General features: G+C 37.2%; 1 protein-coding gene across 4 annotated transcripts in view; it reads left to right on the top strand.

Annotated features, from left to right (window-relative positions):
- The window catches only part of CUL3 (cullin 3), a 114,785-nt gene extending 96,552 nt beyond the window's left edge, over positions 1-18,233 (top strand). For 3 of the 4 annotated variants that reach the window (XM_025404352.1, XM_025404356.1, XM_025404353.1), the window contains 3 exons: positions 8,975-9,161; positions 12,678-12,823; positions 16,605-18,233. In XM_025404352.1, coding sequence (XP_025260137.1) covers positions 8,975-9,161; positions 12,678-12,823; positions 16,605-16,736 — 465 coding nt within the window. In that variant the 3' untranslated portion in view covers positions 16,737-18,233. The remainder of the gene's footprint in view (positions 1-8,974; positions 9,162-12,677; positions 12,824-16,604) is intronic. The other variant, XM_025404354.1, reaches the window with a different exon arrangement.
- Positions 18,234-18,497: the final 264 nt, after the last annotated feature.

Here is an 18,497-nt window from a genome sequence, read left to right as displayed (position 1 = left end):
TGGGTAGGAAAGCTCAGTAAAAGGGGAAGGAATTTGTCCTAATAACAAAACATACCGTATCACATTTCTAAAAATTTTTAGTTTTTATGGGTACATAGTACATGTATATATTTAGGGATACGTGAGATATTTTGATACAAGCATATAGTGTGTAATAATCACATCAGGGTAAATCATAGATAGCTCATTTGAACAAAAGAGAGTCCAGAAGCAAACTGTTATATTTGTAGGTGTCTGGAATGTGATAAATTTCTCTCTCTTTTTTTTTTTTTTTTTTTGATTGTACTTTAAGTTCTGGATTGCATGTGCAGAACGTGCAGGTTTGTTACATAGGTATACATGTGCCATGGTGCTCTGCTGCACCCATCACCCATCATCTAGGTTTTAAGCCCCGCATGCATTAGGTATTTGTCCTAATGCTATCCCTCCCCTTACCCCTTACCCCCAAAAGGCCCTGGTGTGTGATGTTCCCCTCCCTGTGTCCATGTGTTCTCATTGGTCAGCTCCCACTTATGAGTGAGAACACGCGGTGTTTGGCTTTCTGTTCTCGTGATAGTTTGCTGAGAATGATGGTTTCCTGCTTCATCCATGTCCCTGCAAAGGACAGGAACTCATTCTGTGGCTGCATAATATTCCATGGTGTATATGTACCACATTTTCTTTATGCAGTCTGTCATTGATGGGCATTTGGGTTGGTTACAAGTCTTTGCTACTGTAAATAGTGCTGCAATAAACATACGTGTGCATGTGTCTTGTAGAATGATTTATAATCCTTTGGGTATATACCCAGCAATAGGACTGCTGGGTCAAATGGTATTTCTAGTTCTAGATCCTTGAGGAATCGCCTTACTGTCTTCCATGATGGTTGACCTAATTTACACTCCCCGCAGCAGTGTAAAAGCGTTCCTATTTCTCCACATCCTCTCCAGCATCTGTTGTTTCTGACTTTTTATTGATCACCGTTCTAACTGGCATGAGATGGTATCTCATTGTGGTTTTGATTTACATTTCTCTAATGACCAGTGATGATGAGCTTTTTTTCTTATGTTTGTTAGCTACACAAGTGTCTTCTTTTGAGAAGTGTCTGTTCATATCCTTTGTTCACTTTTTGATGGAGCTCTTTTTTTCTTACTGTAAATTTGTTTTAAGTTCCTTGTAGATTCTGGATATTAAACCTTTGTCAGATGGATAGATTACAAAAATTTTCTCCCATTCTTTAGGTTGCTTGTTCACTCTGATGATAGTTTCTTTGCTGTGCAGAAGCTCTTTAGTTTAATTAAATTGCATTTGTCAATTTTGGCTTTTGTTGCAGTTGCTTTTGGTGTTTTAGTCATGAACTCTTTGCCCCTGCCTATGTCCTGAATGGTATTGCATAGGTTTTCTTCTAGGGTTTTTATGGTTTTAGGTCTTACAAGTAGTTTTTTCTATCTCTGTGAAGAAAATCAATGGTAGCTTGATGGGAATAGCATTGAATCTGTAAATTGCTTTGTGCACTATGGCCATTTTCACAATATTGATTGTTCCTATCCATGAGCATAGAATGTTTTTCCATTTGTTTGTGTCCTCTCTTATTTCCTTGAGCAGTGGTTTGTAGTTCTGCTTGAAGAGATCCTTCACGTCCCTTGTAAGTTGTATTCCTAGGTATTTTATTCTCTTTGTAGTAATTGTGAACGGGAGTTCACTCATGATTTAGCTGTTTGTTATTGGTGTATAGGCATTCCTGTGACTTTTGCACATTGATGTTGTATCCTGAGACTTTGCTGAAGTTGCTTATCAGCTTAAGGAGTTTTTGGGCTGAGACAGTGGGGTTTTCCAAATACACAATTAAATCATCTGCAAACAGAGACAATTTGACTTCCTCTCTTCCTGTTTGAATACCCTTTATTTCTTTCTGTTGTCTGATTGCCCTTGCCAGAACTTCCAATCCTATGTTGAATAGCAGTGGTGAGAGAGGGCATCCTTGTCTTGTGCCAGTTTTCAAAGGGAATGCTTCCAGCTTTTGTTCATTCAGTATGATATTGGCTATGGGTTTGTCATGGATAGCTCTTATTATTTTGAGATATGTTCCATCAGTACCTAGTTTATTCAGTGTTTTTAGCAGCTAGGGATGTTGAATTTTATCAAAGGCCTTCTCTGCATCTCTTGAGATAATCATGTGGTTTTTCTCGTTGGTTCTGTTTATGTGATGGATTACGTTTATTGATTTGCATATGTTGAACCAGCGTGGCATCCCAGGGATGAAGCCAACTTGATTATGGTGGATAAGCTTTTTGATGTGCTACTGTGTTCGGTTTGCCAGTATTTTATTGAGGATTTTCACATTGATGTTCATCAGGGATATTAGCCTGAAATTTTCTTTTTTTGTTGTGTCTCTGCCAGGTTTTGGTATCAGGATGATGCTGGCCTCATAAAATGAGTTAGGGTGAAGTCCCTCTTTTTCTATTGTTTGGAATAGTTTGCGAAGGAGTGGTAGCAGCTCCTCTTTGTACCTCTGGTAGAATTCAGCTGTGAATCCTTCTGGTCCTGGGCTTTTTTGGGTTGGTAGGCTATTACTGCCTCAGTTTCAGAACTTGTTATTGGTCTCTTCAGGGATTTGACTTCTTCCTGGCTTAGTCTTGGGAGAATGTATGTGTCCGTTAATTTGTTTGTTTTTTCTAGATTGTCTAGTTTATTTGCATAAAAGTGTTTATAGTATTCTCTGATGGTAGTTTGTATTTCTGTAGGATCAGTGGTGATATCCCCTTTATCATTTTTTTATTATGTCTATTTGATTCTTCTGTCTTCTTTATTAGTCTGGCTAGGAGTCTTACCTATTTTGTTAATCTTTGCAAAAAACCAGCACCTGGATTCATTGATTTTTTTTTTTTTTTTTTTTTGAAGGGTTTTTCCGTGTCTCTTATCTCCTTCAGTTCTGCTCTGATGTTAGTTGTTTCTTGTCTGCTGCTAGCTTTTGAATTTGTTTGCTCTTGCTTGTCTAGTTCTTTTAATTGTGATGTTAGGGTGTCGATTTTAGATCTTTCCTGCTTTCTCCTGTGAGCAATTAGTGCTATAAATTTCCCTCACACACTGCTTTAGCCGTGTCCCAGAGATTCTGGAACGTTGTGTCTTTGTTCTCATTGGTTTCAAATACCGTATTTATTTCTGCCTTCATTGTGTTATTTACCCAGTAGTCATTCAGGAGCAAGTTGTTCAGTTTCCATGTAGTTGTGCGGTTTTGAGTGAGTTTCTTAATCCTGAGTTCTAATTTGATTCCACTGTTTGTTATGATTTCCGTTCTTTTGCATTTGCTGAGGAGTGTTTTACTTCCCATTAGGTGGTCAATATTAGAATAAGTGTGATGTGCTCAGAAGAATATATATTCTGTTGACTTGGGGTGGAGAGTTCTATAGATGTCTGTTGGTCCGGAACTGAGTTCAAGTCCCTGAATATCCTTGTTAGTTTTCTGTCTCGTTGATCTGTCTAATATTGGCAGTGAGGTATTAAAGTCTCCCCCTATTATTGTGTGGGAGTCTGAGTCTCTTTATAGGTCTCTAAGAACTTGCTTTATGAATCTGGGTGTTCCTATATTGGGTGCATATATATTTAGGGTAGTTAGCTCTTCTTGTTGCATTGATCCCTTTACCATTATGTAATGCCCTTCTTTGTCTTTTTTGATCTTTGTTGGTTTAAAGTCTGTTTTATCAGAGACTAGGATTGCAACCCCTGCTTTTTTTTTTTTTTTTTTTTTTTTGCTATTTGCTTGGTAAATATTCCTCCATTCCTTTATTTTGAGCCTGTGTGTGTCTTTGCACATGAGATGGGTCTCCTGAATACAGCACACTGATGGGCCTTGACTCTTTATCCAGTTTGCCAGTCTGTCTTTTAATTGGAGCATTTAGCCCCTTTACATTTAAGGTTAACATTGCTATGTGTGAATTTGATCCTGTCATTATGATGCTAGCTGGTTATTTTGCCCATTAGTTGTTGAAGTTTCTTCATAGTGTCAATGGTCTTTACATTTTGGTATGATTTTGCAGTGGCTGGTACCGATTTTTCCTTTCCATATTTAGTCCTTCCTTCAGGAGCCCTTGTAAGGCAGGCCTTGTGGTGACAGAATCCCTCAGCATTTGTCTGTCTGTAAAGGATTTTATTTCTCCTTTGCTTATGAAGCTTAATTTGGCTGAATGTGATATTCTGGGTTGAACATTCTTATCTTTAAGATTGTTGAATATTGGCCCCCCACTCTCTTCTGGCTTTTGTAGGGTTTCTGCAGGGAGATCTGCTGTTAGTCTGATGGGCTTCCCTTTGTGGGTAACGCAACCTTTCTGGCTGCCCTTAACATTTTTTCCTTCATTTCAACTTTGGTGAATGTGATGATTATGTGTCTTGGGGTTGCTGTTCTGGAGGAATATCTTTGTGGTGTTCTGTGTATTTCATGAATTTGAATGTTGGCCTGTCTTGCTAGGTTGGGAAAGTTCTCCTGGTTAATATCCTGAAGTGTGTTTTCCAACTTGGTTCCATTCTCCCCGTCACTTTCAGGTACACCAATCAAACGTAGGCTTGGTCTTTTCACATAGTCCCATATTTCTTGGAGACTTTGTTCCTTTTCATTGTTTTTTCTCTAATCTTAACGCTTTATTTCATTAAGTTGATCTTCAGTCTTTGATATCCTTTCTTCTGCTTGATCAGTTCAGCTGTTGATACTTGTGTATGCTTCACGAAGTTCTCGTGCTATGTTTTTCAGCTCCATCAGGTCATTTATGGTCTTCTCTAAACTGGTTATTCTAGTTAGCAGTTCCTGTAACCTTTTATTCAGGTTGTTAGCTTCTTTGCATTGGGTTAGAACATGCTCCTTTAGTTTAGAGGAGTTTATTGTTACCCACCTTCTGAAACCTATTTCTGTCAATTTGTCAAACTCATTCTCCATCCGGTTTTGTGCCTTTGGAGGAGAAGAGGCATTCTGGTTTTTGGAATTTTCATCTTTTTTGCCCTGGTTTTTCCTCATCTTCGTGGATTTATCTGCCTTTGATCTTTGATGCCAATGACCTGCGGATGGGGTTTTTGCATGGACATTCTTTTTGTTGATGTTGAATGTTACTGCTTTCTGTTTGTTAGTTTTTCTTCTCACAATCAGGCCTCTGTTCTGCAGGTCTGCTGCAGTTTGCTGGAGATCCACTCCAGACCCTGTTTGCCTAGGTATCACCAGTGGAGGCTGCAGAACAGCAAAGATTGCTGCCTGCTCCTTCCTCTGGAAGCTTTGTCCCAGAGGGGCACCTGCCGGATGCCAGTCAGAGGTCTCCTGTGTGAGGTGTCTGTTGACCCCTGCTGGGAGGTGTCTCCTGTCAGGAGGCATGGGGATCAGGGACCCACTTGAGGAGGCAGTCTGTCCCTTCGCAGAGCTGGAGTGCCATGCTGTGAGGTCCACTGCTCTCTTCAGAGCCGGCAGGCAGGAATGTTTAATTCTCCTGAAGCTGGGCCCATAGCTGCCCCTTCCCTCAGGTGCTCTGTCCCAGGGGAGATGGGAGTTTTATTTACAAGCCCATGACTCAGGCTGCTGCCTTTCTTTCCGAGATGCCCTGCCCAGTGAGGAGGAATCTAGAGAGGCAGTTTGGCCACAGCAGCTTTGCCACCTGCCCACTTTGAACTTCCTGGAGGCTTTGTTTACACTGTGAGGGGAAAACCGCTTACTCAAGCCTCAGTAATGGTGGACACCCCTCCCCCCACCACGCTTGAGTGTCCCAAGTCGACTTCAGACTGCTGTGCTGGCAGCGAGAATTTCAACCCAGTGGGTCTTAGCTTGCTTGCTGGGCTCTGTCGGGGTGGGACCCGCTGAGTAAGACCACTTGGCTCCCTGGCTTCAGCCCCCTTTCCAGGGGAGTGAATGGTTCTGTCTCGCTGGGGTTGCAGGTGCCACTGGGATATGAAAAAAAAAAAACTCCTACAGCCAACTTGGTATCTGCCCAAACAGCCACCCAGTTTTGTGCTAGAAACCCAGGACCCTGGTGGTGTAGGCACACAAGGGAATCTCCTGGTCTGCGGGTTGCAAAAACTGTGGGAAAAGCGTAGTATCTGGGCTGGATAGCACAGTCCCTCAGGGCTTCCCTTGGCTGGGGGTGGGAATTTCCTGGCCCCTTGTGCTTCCCAGGTGAGGTGATGCCCTGCCCTGCTTCTCCTCACACTTGTGGGCTGCACCCACTGTCTAACCAGTCCCATTGAGATGAACCAGGTACCTCAGTTGGAAATGCAGAAATCACCCGCCTTTTGCGTTAGTCTCACTGAGAGCTGCAGACCTGAGCTATTAACTATTCGACCATCTTGCCAGATCTCAAATTTGTCATTTCTAAAAACTGAATTTAATTGTTTGTTTATTTGTGGGAGTGAGAAGAGGGTAGTATTAAGACCTCAATTCCATGGATCACATCAAATATAATTGCAAATCTATATAAATAATAAAAGAAAATTTTGAGTATTTTGGTAACCTTAATGTGAGAAATGTCTTTTAAAAATTTATTACAAAAATAACAAAGGAAGAGACTAATAGATGTAACCACATAAGTGATAACACATCTATATAAGATATATTAAGTTAAAAATAGAGATTAGGAGAAATTATTTATAATGTATAAAAATTGAAAACCATAATCTATAAAAAGCATCAGTTAAATCAGTATGAAGAGAAACAATTGAGTATAAAAACATGCAAGGAATATAGATAGAGAAAGCATAGAAGATTGTAATCTTCTTGATATCCTGTAAATATAAAAATATTTTTTCCCATAGTGGTCATGGAGAAGTACAAATTAAAATAATGAAATTTCATTTTTAGCCAAACATATGAGCAAAAGAAAATCTGGTATTGAAGAAGATGTGAGGGAGTGGATATTCATGTACTGTTGTTTTGGGGGGTTAAATTTTTAAGCAACTTGAAAGCAGTTCATTAGTATTTATCAAATACCAAAAAAAAAAATTTTGAGACAGGGTCTCATTCTTGCCCACACTGGAGTGTAGTGGTATTATGTCTCACTGCAGCCTCGACCTCCCAGGTTCAAGCCATCCTCCCACCTTAGCCTCCTGAGTAGCTGGGACTACAGGCTAGTTTTTAAATGTTTGGTAGAGAGCAGATCTTGCTCTGTTGACCAGGCTGATTTTGAATTCTTGGGCTCAAGTGATTTTCCCACCTTGGCCTCCCAAAGTGCTGGGATTACAGGCATGAGCCGCCATGCCTGGCACAAATATAAAATATTTATAACTTTGAGGAAGCAAGTGCATTTCTAGAAATTTGCTTCTGAAGAACAGGCTTTTGTGCTCAAAGTCAGAAATGCATGTACCGACAGAACATTGGATCTAGTCTCAATCTCCACTTGTGTCATAATAGAACAGTACTGTGGAATTCCTTGTAGCTTTAATCTCTTTTTGCAAGCGGAAAAATCTGAAGAAATTAATACAAAAATTCATGTTATCTCATTTAACACTAATACTGGTGTATAGGTGGATGTGTTCACGTACATTCATGTATATGCATATGCTTGTATTCATGTGTATATATAGATGAATAGGAAAAGGCAGAGTGCAGGTAGAATAGTAATAGTAAAGATAGGCATCCTTATGTTGTTCCTAACTCTAATAGAAAGATGTCTAGTATACTACTGTTACGCTTAACTCTCTCATTATATGTACAACCTTATGACTTTAGGGGCATTTCATTCTAAGGCAGCTAAGAATTCCCCACTATAAGGTTTGAGGACTGACTTTTATAAAATACTTTTGATAATAGTTACCTCTGGGAATGATCTGTAATTTTAAAATATCACCTAAGGTTTTTCTGGTTCATTGAATATGATTAAGCAATAACTAAAATATGTAAATAAATCACTTAGTGTGTAATAAACATCTTCATTCTAATAATAGCACCTATTTTCTGGGATTAACATTTATAGTATTTGAAATGCCTAAAGTAGGTAGATATAACCAGAGATTATTTGAAGAAAATGAATATGCAGAATCACTGAAAATCACATTTCTCTGAATCCTTGCTTACCTGACAGTTTTTTAGAAGAACAGAACTGTTGCTCAAAGACTTCTCTAGAGAGAATGACTCTCCAGATCAGTTACTCGCATAATCTGAATATCACCATCTTCATGCCCACTCTTCGTAAGCTGCTTTTGAGAAAGAGACAGCTGTATACGGTTCATCAAAACAATAAATCCTAGTGTCAAGACTTTTAAAACTCAAAATCACGTATCACTATAGACATGTAGAGACTAAATCATAGAACTACAGTTTTCTTGCTGTCCCACTGACATAACAGAATAGTGAATTTTAAATTACACAGCATTCTTTACCGAGCTGCTTTTTCTCCCCTAGTATTACATTTTATTCATACCATAATATGCAGAAAAGATTATCACCTGAACTTCAACACAGATTGCTTGTTGATTTTTATGTTTAATGTAATTTACAGGGTTGTTTTTTTTTCTTCATTTGGTCATAGAAGCTTACATATGGTCAGTTTGGATGGTAAATTTTCGTTGTATGGTAGAAGGCCGGAGCTCAGGCTTATCTTCCTTTTTTCTATGAAGGAAATTACTAAGCAAAAGAGGAGTATGGATAAACTTGGATGGGAGACTATAAAATATTTCTAAAATTAGCAATTATATGTTGGTTAACACTTTATTTTTACAAAACTAAATGTTAAAGCAGGTTCCTGATAATCTCTGCTGGATAACATTTTTAGATTAACCATTGTATCTCCTGAAACAAAAAAGTTACTTGTCTTTTTAATATTATATAATTTGAATCACCCTTTCCTCTAGTTTGTTCAAATAATGAGATTTTAATGATGTGTCATAATACTCAAGATAATTCTTTTTTGTGCATTATTTATTTAATGGAATTACCTCTTTTTATCTACTGCTTGGTCAGTTTACTTGCTAATTAACTAATTAACTTTAATCTTTCAAAAAGTCTAATTATGTTAATCTGATGAAATTTCAGGAAATTCAGCAAGAGACAGATATCCCTGAAAGAGAGCTTGTTAGAGCCCTACAGTCCCTCGCCTGTGGTAAACCAACACAGCGGGTTCTAACAAAAGAACCCAAATCAAAGGAAATAGAAAATGGTCATATATTTACAGTTAATGATCAGTTCACATCCAAACTACACAGAGTCAAGATTCAAACAGGTATCTGGAATTACATTTTTCCTCTCAAAAAATTATGTATTTTTCTCTTTAGAAAAAGAATCTCATCTGTTGGATTTCTGTCTTTAAAAAATACTCCTTTTCTGGTGCTGCATGGTATTTAGGCTTAAGAAAAAAAGCAGCTTTTGTTGATAAGTATTTGTATGAAAATGCATTTGAATCCAAGTACAGTAAGCATTTTAAAAAGTAATTTATGGTGTGAACAAAGCACTTATTTCCTTTTTTTTTTTTAACAAATAGAATACAATTTATGAACCTATTAGTACTTAATTGTTTTTAACTGGTTAACTAATAGTCAGTGGAAGTCTTTTTAAAGCTGATTTAGAGGTTTTTCAGAATTGGGAGACCTATGTAAAAGTTTGATGTTTGGATGTTGCTATTTATATTTTGATAAATATTTTTTGTTTCAAAATCTTAAAACTCTTACCATCTTTAATTTAAAAACAGCAATGATACTGATGTGAATGATTTTTAGTAGAGCCATGTAAGTTGATAGTGAAAATTCTATTCATTAAGTATTTAACATAATGTAGGATGCTTGTTTTCTGTGTATTTAAAGGGGAAAGAAGGCACTCCACCCTTGCTGATTGATGTTTAAAACTAATTGCTACTTGGCTTAAAAACTAGTATTAGATAGGCTTCCTAGTCCTAATATATTCATTACAGCCAAATATGTGTGCAATAAAACAGTGTCCTAACATAAATAAGATGATCTTTCAAATGACTGATTTGCTGATAGTAAAAGTTATTTATATTGTATATTATGATAGTCTTTTAAAAAGTAATGTTAAATATACAATTGATTACCAGATTACATGGATTCTAGAGCTTTATATGCACACTTAAATTTCTTTTTTTTCACTTTGATCTTTTTGTTTTGTATGTATACTCTGTAGAGCAGAGTAGTGTCTCTGGCAGGGTTTTACCCCCTTTGTCTTGTAGTTGTAAACTGTATCATAGTAATCTGCATGAGCCAAGATTGGCCCATGTCTTGACATAAATACGTGTTAAGAATAAAGCAAACTATACTAGCGAGTGTCATGGAATAAAATTTATTTTTCTTCCAATGCAAGACATAACTATACATTTGGGCAGATACCAGTTTTGGATTTTGGGGCTCATTTGTGTCCTAGAATTAGAGGAAAATATGTGGGAATATTTATCTGGATTACCTTACCCTCACCCTACTGTACCCTAAATAAGTTAACAGTCTTTGTTATCCCAGATTCTATCATGCCCAGCAATAATAATATCAGATATTAGTATTATGTTTAAAAAAAAAGAAGTCTTCATAGATTTTTAGATTTTCATGTTAAGTGTGCACACTTACGTGTGTTTCTGGAGTACATGTATATAGTGTTTTAGGTATGTTCAAAACATATATGATGAAGAATTTTACTAGAGGAGCTTAAAAGTTCTTTTAAGCAATAAAATTCTGTGAAGCAATGTTTTTTTCTTGGGAATGGTTTTTAAATGATTTTGGCTGTTACTCATAGTTTAAGTCAGAATTTTCTCTTTGGTGGTAAACATTGTGACCGCATTGGTTTTATTGTCAAAGGCTCACTAACATAAATATTCAAAGACTCAGACCCTACGTATTTATGCTGCTTTTACTGTAGCCAGTAATAAAAGTTCATGCAAAGAAGTTAAAGGAATTACTAAAGTAACACTGCCTTTGAAAAAAATTAGATTAATTTTAATCTGGGGGGTTTCCAGAGTTGACAGTCTTCACCACCTGCCTTTCTCAAATTCCATCCCCCAGCATGCGTATAGGTCATGTATAGGCACATGCACAGCAACCCCTTCTGCTGCCCTCAAGTGAGGAGTATTGTGTTAGGCTCCAGAGTGAGTCCCTCCCCTCACATTTAAAAAAAAAATACTCATTTTGAATCATTAGCACAATCTGACATCTATGTTTTTCTGCAGGTATTTAAGACGACGCTTATTTAGGTGACCAAATCCAGATGAGCCAAAGGGATTGTTTAAACAATTACTTTTTTCCCTGCAACTTTGTATTTTTTATTTTCAAATCCACAAAGTGAAAAGCACCATAATGGACATCAGTATGGCTGTGACCTACGTTTACCAGTCATTAGAATTTTGTCTTCTTCCATGCCTTCCTCTGTGTGTATACGAACCCGTGTGTGTGTTTGCTACAGCGTTTGAAGTTAATTTACAAATATCTCAAGTTTCCCCCTAAAAAATGTTAGCACACATCTCCTATATCATATCCAAGAAAATTAATTACATGTCATCTGTTTACACCCATATTGCCTCAGTTGTCTCAAAAATTTCTTTTATATCTCACTTTTTGGATCCATGATTCCCTCAAGATTTCCATATTACATTTAATTTTTATGTCTTTTTAGTTCCATTTAAACCAGTACCTCTTATCTTTTTTTTTTTCCATGACGTCAACTTCTGAGGAGAAGCATCATAAGCATCATTCTTAGTAGATTATTTTCATCGATTTTTCTTTTTTTTTTTTTTTTTTACTAAGATATTGATTATCTTACACTGGGGAAATGACACTGAAAGCAGTATTTTTATCCAAAGGATTCTAATTAGAAACAGCTGAATGGATATGCACACCAGAATGATCTTCTAAATTGTACAGTCTGCTGTCTCATGGCTATCTATGCCCATGCCTCAGTCAGCAATGCCCCATGTGCTGCTTTGCAATTTTACAATTTCTACTTCCAGAAACTTCACATCTATCTCCTTTTGATGAACAAATAAAACATGAGTTTTCTTTTTCTGCTGTTTCATTTGGAGCAGAGTTGCAGGAGAAGAAGACTTCTGTATTTAATCCCTTAGCAGTTTCTTTGAAGACTATAGGGAAGAATAGAGTAAGACTTCTAAAGATTGGAATCTGGTATGAATTTGTGATGAGGTCGTGACATAAAAAAGCATAATAAAATATACGGCAAGAAATGGTTAGGTAACAGAACTCTAGGGAGATTTTTGGCAAGGAGATTTTAGGAACTGACATCCTAGTGGTACTTTTAAATTATTTATTTCACTGAATCTTGGCAATACGTACTCTTGTCTCCGCATAAAACCTTAGAGATTACAGCTACATTTTGAGTTAGTAAGACAACAGATACTCACCTATCTGAGATACTTTTGGTGAGTTTTAACTTGGAGCCATGGTAATAAAATAATCAGTTGACCTCTGACAGTCATAAGCAATGAAAATTATTTACTGGTAATTTTACTACTGAATATTTTCAGCTACTATTTTTCTTCCAGATAAGAAATTATATTCTGCATAAAAACAAAATTGACTTTATTATCTCAAAGTTAAATTCCTCATTTTTGAAAAGGATAATTTAGTATTCAAGTAAACATTAAATGAGACACTTTTTGAATGTATACTTGTGTGTATATTCAGAGGCTGAAATTGGTTTTTGTGGATTACATTGAATTATATTAAGCTTGCTTATAAACCAAGTTTTAAAATTATATTTATGATCAATGTCTTTATTTCTATTTTAGTTGCTGCCAAACAAGGTGAATCAGACCCAGAGAGAAAAGAAACAAGGCAGAAAGTAGACGACGACAGAAAACATGAGATAGAAGCTGCTATAGTGCGGATAATGAAATCTAGAAAGAAGATGCAGCACAATGTTCTAGTAGCAGAGGTGAGGACTCTTCACGACTGGGCTAATATCGAAAAAAAAATTAAAATCATTGTATTCAACTAATTTTAAAAACAATTTTACAATTAAGAAATTCTAGTGATGTAACACTTACGAAATGTATGGTACTCACTTGGTAATTAAACATAATGATACATCCAAATATGTGCACACTCCCAGAATTAATGTGTTTATAACAAAAATAATAGTAGAATATTGTCACATGAAGTATTAAGAAAAAATTTTCACTGCTATTTAATACCTTTGTATAAACAAATTCCCTTTATTTCTAAAAATTAATAATGGTTACCATTCATTAAATGCTTTCATTTTACAAATTGGGGAACTAAGGAGAGGAAGACCCCTTAAGAGGCCATTAAGGTAGGTGGGAGAGGATTAGGACCTGGGTAAAGTGTTGGTAGAGGGTAGAAAGCTGAATCAAGATAATTGGGAAGTAGAATTGACAGGCTTACTGATTGATAACGGGAAGTGAGAGGGAGAAGTTGAAGACACCTTTTAGGTTTCTAGCTTGAATGAGTAGATAGAGATTGGTTTCTGTAACCAAAAAGACAAGGGTAATGTAATGTGCCGCTGTGGTCCAGATGTCACTTAATATTGTTTTGTACAAGTTGACTTTATTGTATATTGGCACATCCAGGGGCAGGTGGAAGACAATAGACATGAGGGCTAGAAGTTGCATTGGGAATTAGCTATATGAGAATGCAGTTAAAACCACAGGTGTGGATTAAATTGCTCAGTGTTGGCATGTAGAGCAAGAAAGAACTATGGGATAGACCCCTCCCTCATCATTTTAGGAACGGTGAGTGTAACAACTAACAGAAACTCTTCAGAGCACTGGTTTTCACACTGTGGTTCTTGGAGCAGCTACCTCAGCATCACCTGGGAATTCATGAGAAACACAGATTCTTAGATTCCACCAGAGCCTGAGAATTGAATCAAACTCTGGGGATAGGGCCCAACAGTCTGGTTTTTTAACACGAACTGTAGGTGATTCTGATGTTTTTTCAAATTTGAGAACACTGCTTTAGGAGGAAAAGAAAACAAAATGTCAGTGCCCTATGACAAGGGAAGAGAATTACAAGGAGTGAGTAGTCAGTAATATCAAAAATCATGGAAAAACCAAGTTGAATAAACACTTACTTTAGCAATTATGTGACAGGTTAACTTTCTCAGACATTTTCATTGGACTCGTGAAAGTGTATATTCAGTGGTAGTGCCTTGAGAGGGAAATGGAGGTGGAAACTACCAAGAGTGGCTTATTCTTTGAAGTATTGGCTCAAGGGAAAGGGCAGAGAGAGCAGTATTAGAGGATTCAGTGTAGAGTTGAAGGGTTTGGGCTTTTTTCCCCCCACAATGGGAGGATACTGAGCATGTTTATATCCTAAGAATAAGGAAGGGATCCTTAAAAACAAATGGAAAGAAATGAGATGAAGGGACCAATACCACATTCTAGAAAAGGAAACGTGAGGATTGTATAGGGAGTATGATGATGGTAGTGTACTGACACGGATGTTACTGAACATGCCTCTTCCTGAGAACCCAGGGCAGGGTGCAGGGGTATGTGCTAAGCAAGGTTTAGTGTAAGTATGGATGAATGTACATGTGTAGGGTGGGAATTTGAAGAACTTCAAATTGAAATGGCTTATTTTCTCTATGTAAAACCTGATATGAGCTTGGTGCAGGACTGGGTTGAGGAGTTTAAGGGGATTGTCAAAAATTTGAAATAATACTTGTCGAAGAATGGTGCTCAGGAACTTGCTGAACTTTTGAATACTATAAATTTGTGTTATCAGTCTACACCAGAGATTGGCAGATGTTTTTGTAAATGGCCAATTGTAGCATGAAAGCAGGTATAGATAATACATAAATGCATGTGACTCACAGTGGCTCATGCCTGCAATCCCAGCACTTTGGGAGGCCGAGGCAGGCAGATCACCTGAGGTCAGGAGTTCAAGACCAGCCTGACCGACATGGCGAAGTCCCGTCTCTACTAAAAACACAAAAATCAGCCAGGCGTGGTGGTGGGTGCCTGTAATTGCAACTATTCGGGAGACTGAGGTAGGAGAATTGCTTGAACCCGGGAGGCAGAGGTTGCAGTGAGCCGAGATTGTGCCATTGTACTCCAGCCTGGGCGACAGCGAGACTCCATCTCAAAAAAAATTAATAAAAATAAATACATATGACTGTGTTTCAGTAAAATTTTACAGAAACAGATAGTGGGGTGTATTTGGCCTGTGACTGCAGTTTACTGATTCCTGGTGTACACAAGTGGTGTAACAACTACATCTTTACTCAGCAAAGAGCTCTGTGGTAGGTTGATAATGATATAGTATATATAGAATATAGGTTTAATCAAATAGTGTTTATGAGATAGGACCAAAAGAATCAGGAGTAGAAGGTCCTGTTGAGAGTGCAGCTGAAGTGATCTTGAATGCAGTTTAGGCTCTGTTACAGGGGAGAGAGCAAGTCTATAGGAGCTGTTAATAGGCTGGAAGAAAAGAAGGGCAAAGGGTGGGAGGTCTCAGGTGGTGGGTTGAGAGCAAGTTTGTAGATACTGGAGTGGTAATCCTGGAAGGATGATAGATTGTAGTTGCAGAGTGAAGTGCTGAATTTTCAGATTTCAAAGAATTATCAATCCATTATGGCTTTGGGAAATGAGCTGATCAACAAGAGTAGAAGCAAAGCTGGCTCACGGATGGATTTGAGCAAAGAACATGGACTTCGAAGTCAGAAAGGTTTAGATTCATCTCTGCTGCCTCTGTTATTTACTACTTGTTGATGTCAGTTTTCTTCTCTGGCATATTTTCCTCATTTGTAAAATGAGACAACTTCGCAGGGTTAAGAACATTAATTAAATAGGCCGGGCATGGTGGCTCACGCCTGTAATCCCAACACTTTGGGAGGCAGAGGCAGGCAGATCACAAGGTCAGAAGATCAAGACCATCCTAGCAAACACGGTGAAACCCTGTCTCTACTAAAAATACAAAAAATTAGCCGGGCGTGGTGGTGGGCGCCTGTAGTCCCAGCTACTCGGGAGGCTGAGGCAGGAGAATGGTGGGAACCCGCGAGACGGAGCTTGCAGTGAGCGGAGATCACGCCACTGCACCAGCCTGGGCGACAGAGCAAGACTCCGTCTCAAAAAAAAACCAAACCATAAACTCATACATGCAAAATGACTGATGCATAGACAGACTGTGACTGCTACTTTAGTTACTGTTTTATTATTATATGTAGCACAGTACTTAGAATCTGATAGTACTTGGAACAACAGAAGCACTTATGATTGGGCATTATTATTCTAAGGCATTATGTCTGTTAACACATTGAGTGTACACGCCAGTGGGCCAAGGTCCCAGAGCTAGTAGTGGTAGAGCTGAGTTTATCCAGGTACTGTGAGTCCAGAGTTTGTGTTCTTAAACACATAGGCTACCCAAGTTCTGTAAGTTTTGAGTGTAACCCAGAAGTCAGTAGATAACAGCATCAAAAGGTTAAACTATAGGTGACATATACTCACACTAACATAATTCCAACTAATTCATCTATTCAACTGCTATCCTTAGCATTCACATTCTGATTTGAGGAAGTGTGTTGTAACCATACATTACATTTTCAGACAGAACCTTTTTAAAGTTTCTGTGCTTTTAGCTTTGTTAATCCAGTTAGTAAAGTTTAATCTCTCAGTGTTAAAATGACATATCAGTTCTGTTGAAAGGTAGGAATTTGTATGTGTTTATATAAAAATGCTGTCTACTTTCTTTTTTAGGTAACTCAGCAGTTGAAGGCTCGATTCTTACCAAGTCCAGTTGTTATTAAGAAACGTATTGAAGGACTTATTGAGAGAGAATATTTGGCACGAACACCTGAGGATCGCAAAGTATACACATATGTAGCATAAAATGCGTTCAGAAATTTGATTTATTCTTGGACTGTACTCTTCGCATGGACTGGGAAGTTCTTTTAAATCATTAAATATTAAGACGACCATCTCTTCTATTAAATTACAGTACATGTTCTAGACCATTGAGATCAAGCCTTTACTCCCTTTGAGAGTTTTCAACATCAGTTGATTGAGCTTCAGGCTTTACAACGTTTATCCCTGTAGAGATCATCTTTACAGTTCCTCGGGAAAATGTGAATGTGCTGCGTTTTGTTTTCTTTACTGTATGAAAACAGGAAAATAAAACAAAAATTTAGAAAATACAGCTCATTAAAATAAAATTGTTGGATTTCATTTCCCCAGGTCTTCAGTGTTGATGTAAATGTGTTTTTGTAGTGTTGCTTAGCACTTTGCGCATTGTGTAAGTTGGGTAACAAAAATGGCAAAAGAAATGCAGAATTCCCAGTTATCTTGCTCTGAAGACATTTCTTTAGCTAGTCTTACTTAATTTAAAGGTTTGATAAATATACAAAGACCCAAGCATACAATTTGAGCATGCTGTATTCTACCACTTGCACTTACTAATCTTCTAGCCTTATGACCAGGAACCTTTGTTTTGGGCTCAAGTACACATCCTGATTTGGTTTTTCCCTATTGTAATTTGAGATTTCCCAGATTAAGTCTTACAATGATTAGGTTTTGTTCTGAGTTATTTCTAGAGAAAGAAAATATTTTAGTATGTATAAATTGTACAATAATTTTTTTGCTGTTGTACTCACTGCTAATAGTGGATTGTATAGGGTGGTGTTTTTATTTCATTTATTGTAGACAAAAATAAATGAATTTAGTATACACAAACCCACTAAATCAAGTATGTCAGAGCACAAAGTTGGCAGCTGGTTATATTTAATTCAGCCCCTCTGAAAAGCACATACAGTCTATACTTTGTTTATAAATATCTTAGGTCCTCCCTGCCCCTAAATATATATTTTGGTGAAGCTGTGGTGCACTATTAATTTTCTGTTTCAAAATGCAATCTAAAGATGCAATAAATATGATGACCTTGATAGTTTTAATGAAATCTTCAATTCTTGCAGCTAACTGTGTTTTGGAAAGTGATTAAGCAATATTTCTCAAACCTGATGATTCTTGGATATTTAGCTATTGTCCTCCAAAGAGTCATCGTTTCACGTTTTCGAAGATGTGCTTTGTGCTGAAGATTCTTGTCAGATATCCTGTGCTTCCAGAGTATTTTTATCTTCAATTTTATTTAATTTTGTTTCATTTTGTTTTCATAAGACAATGTTTCAGATATGTAATGGGGCAAACCACTATAGATTTCTGTTGGATAGAAAAATGAAATGTTACTAATAAGTTTAAATTGACCCTTCGTTGACTATCAGTACTGTTGATACATTTATTAGAATGTATGTCTCAGAAGATGGTTTCTGTTTAAATTTATGGTCAAGTTAAAACAACTGAATTCTAATACGGATTAAAAACTCCACATAAATATTTTTCCCCATGCGTCTTGGGTTATAATTTTCCTTTTAGACTTGCAAATATGTTTTTATTGCAGTTTTGTCTCCATCTGTACTGTAGAATTATAAGCCTTGTGCTCTTTATCTCTGCATTTTCCACTCCTACATGATGCAATTAAGATGCCAATGAAAAATATTGTGAACATTGTTCTCGGGACACTTTTACCATACTTGAACAGTACTAAGTCAGGTGTAACATGGAAAGCTAAGGGTTTCACCTTCTAATTTTGACATAATT

This window comes from Theropithecus gelada, chromosome 12 (assembly GCF_003255815.1).
Source record: "Theropithecus gelada isolate Dixy chromosome 12, Tgel_1.0, whole genome shotgun sequence".
Taxonomy (NCBI): domain Eukaryota; kingdom Metazoa; phylum Chordata; class Mammalia; order Primates; family Cercopithecidae; genus Theropithecus; species Theropithecus gelada.
The sequence above is the reverse complement of the archived record's forward strand: the minus strand, read 5'-3'. Positions and strand labels throughout refer to the sequence as shown.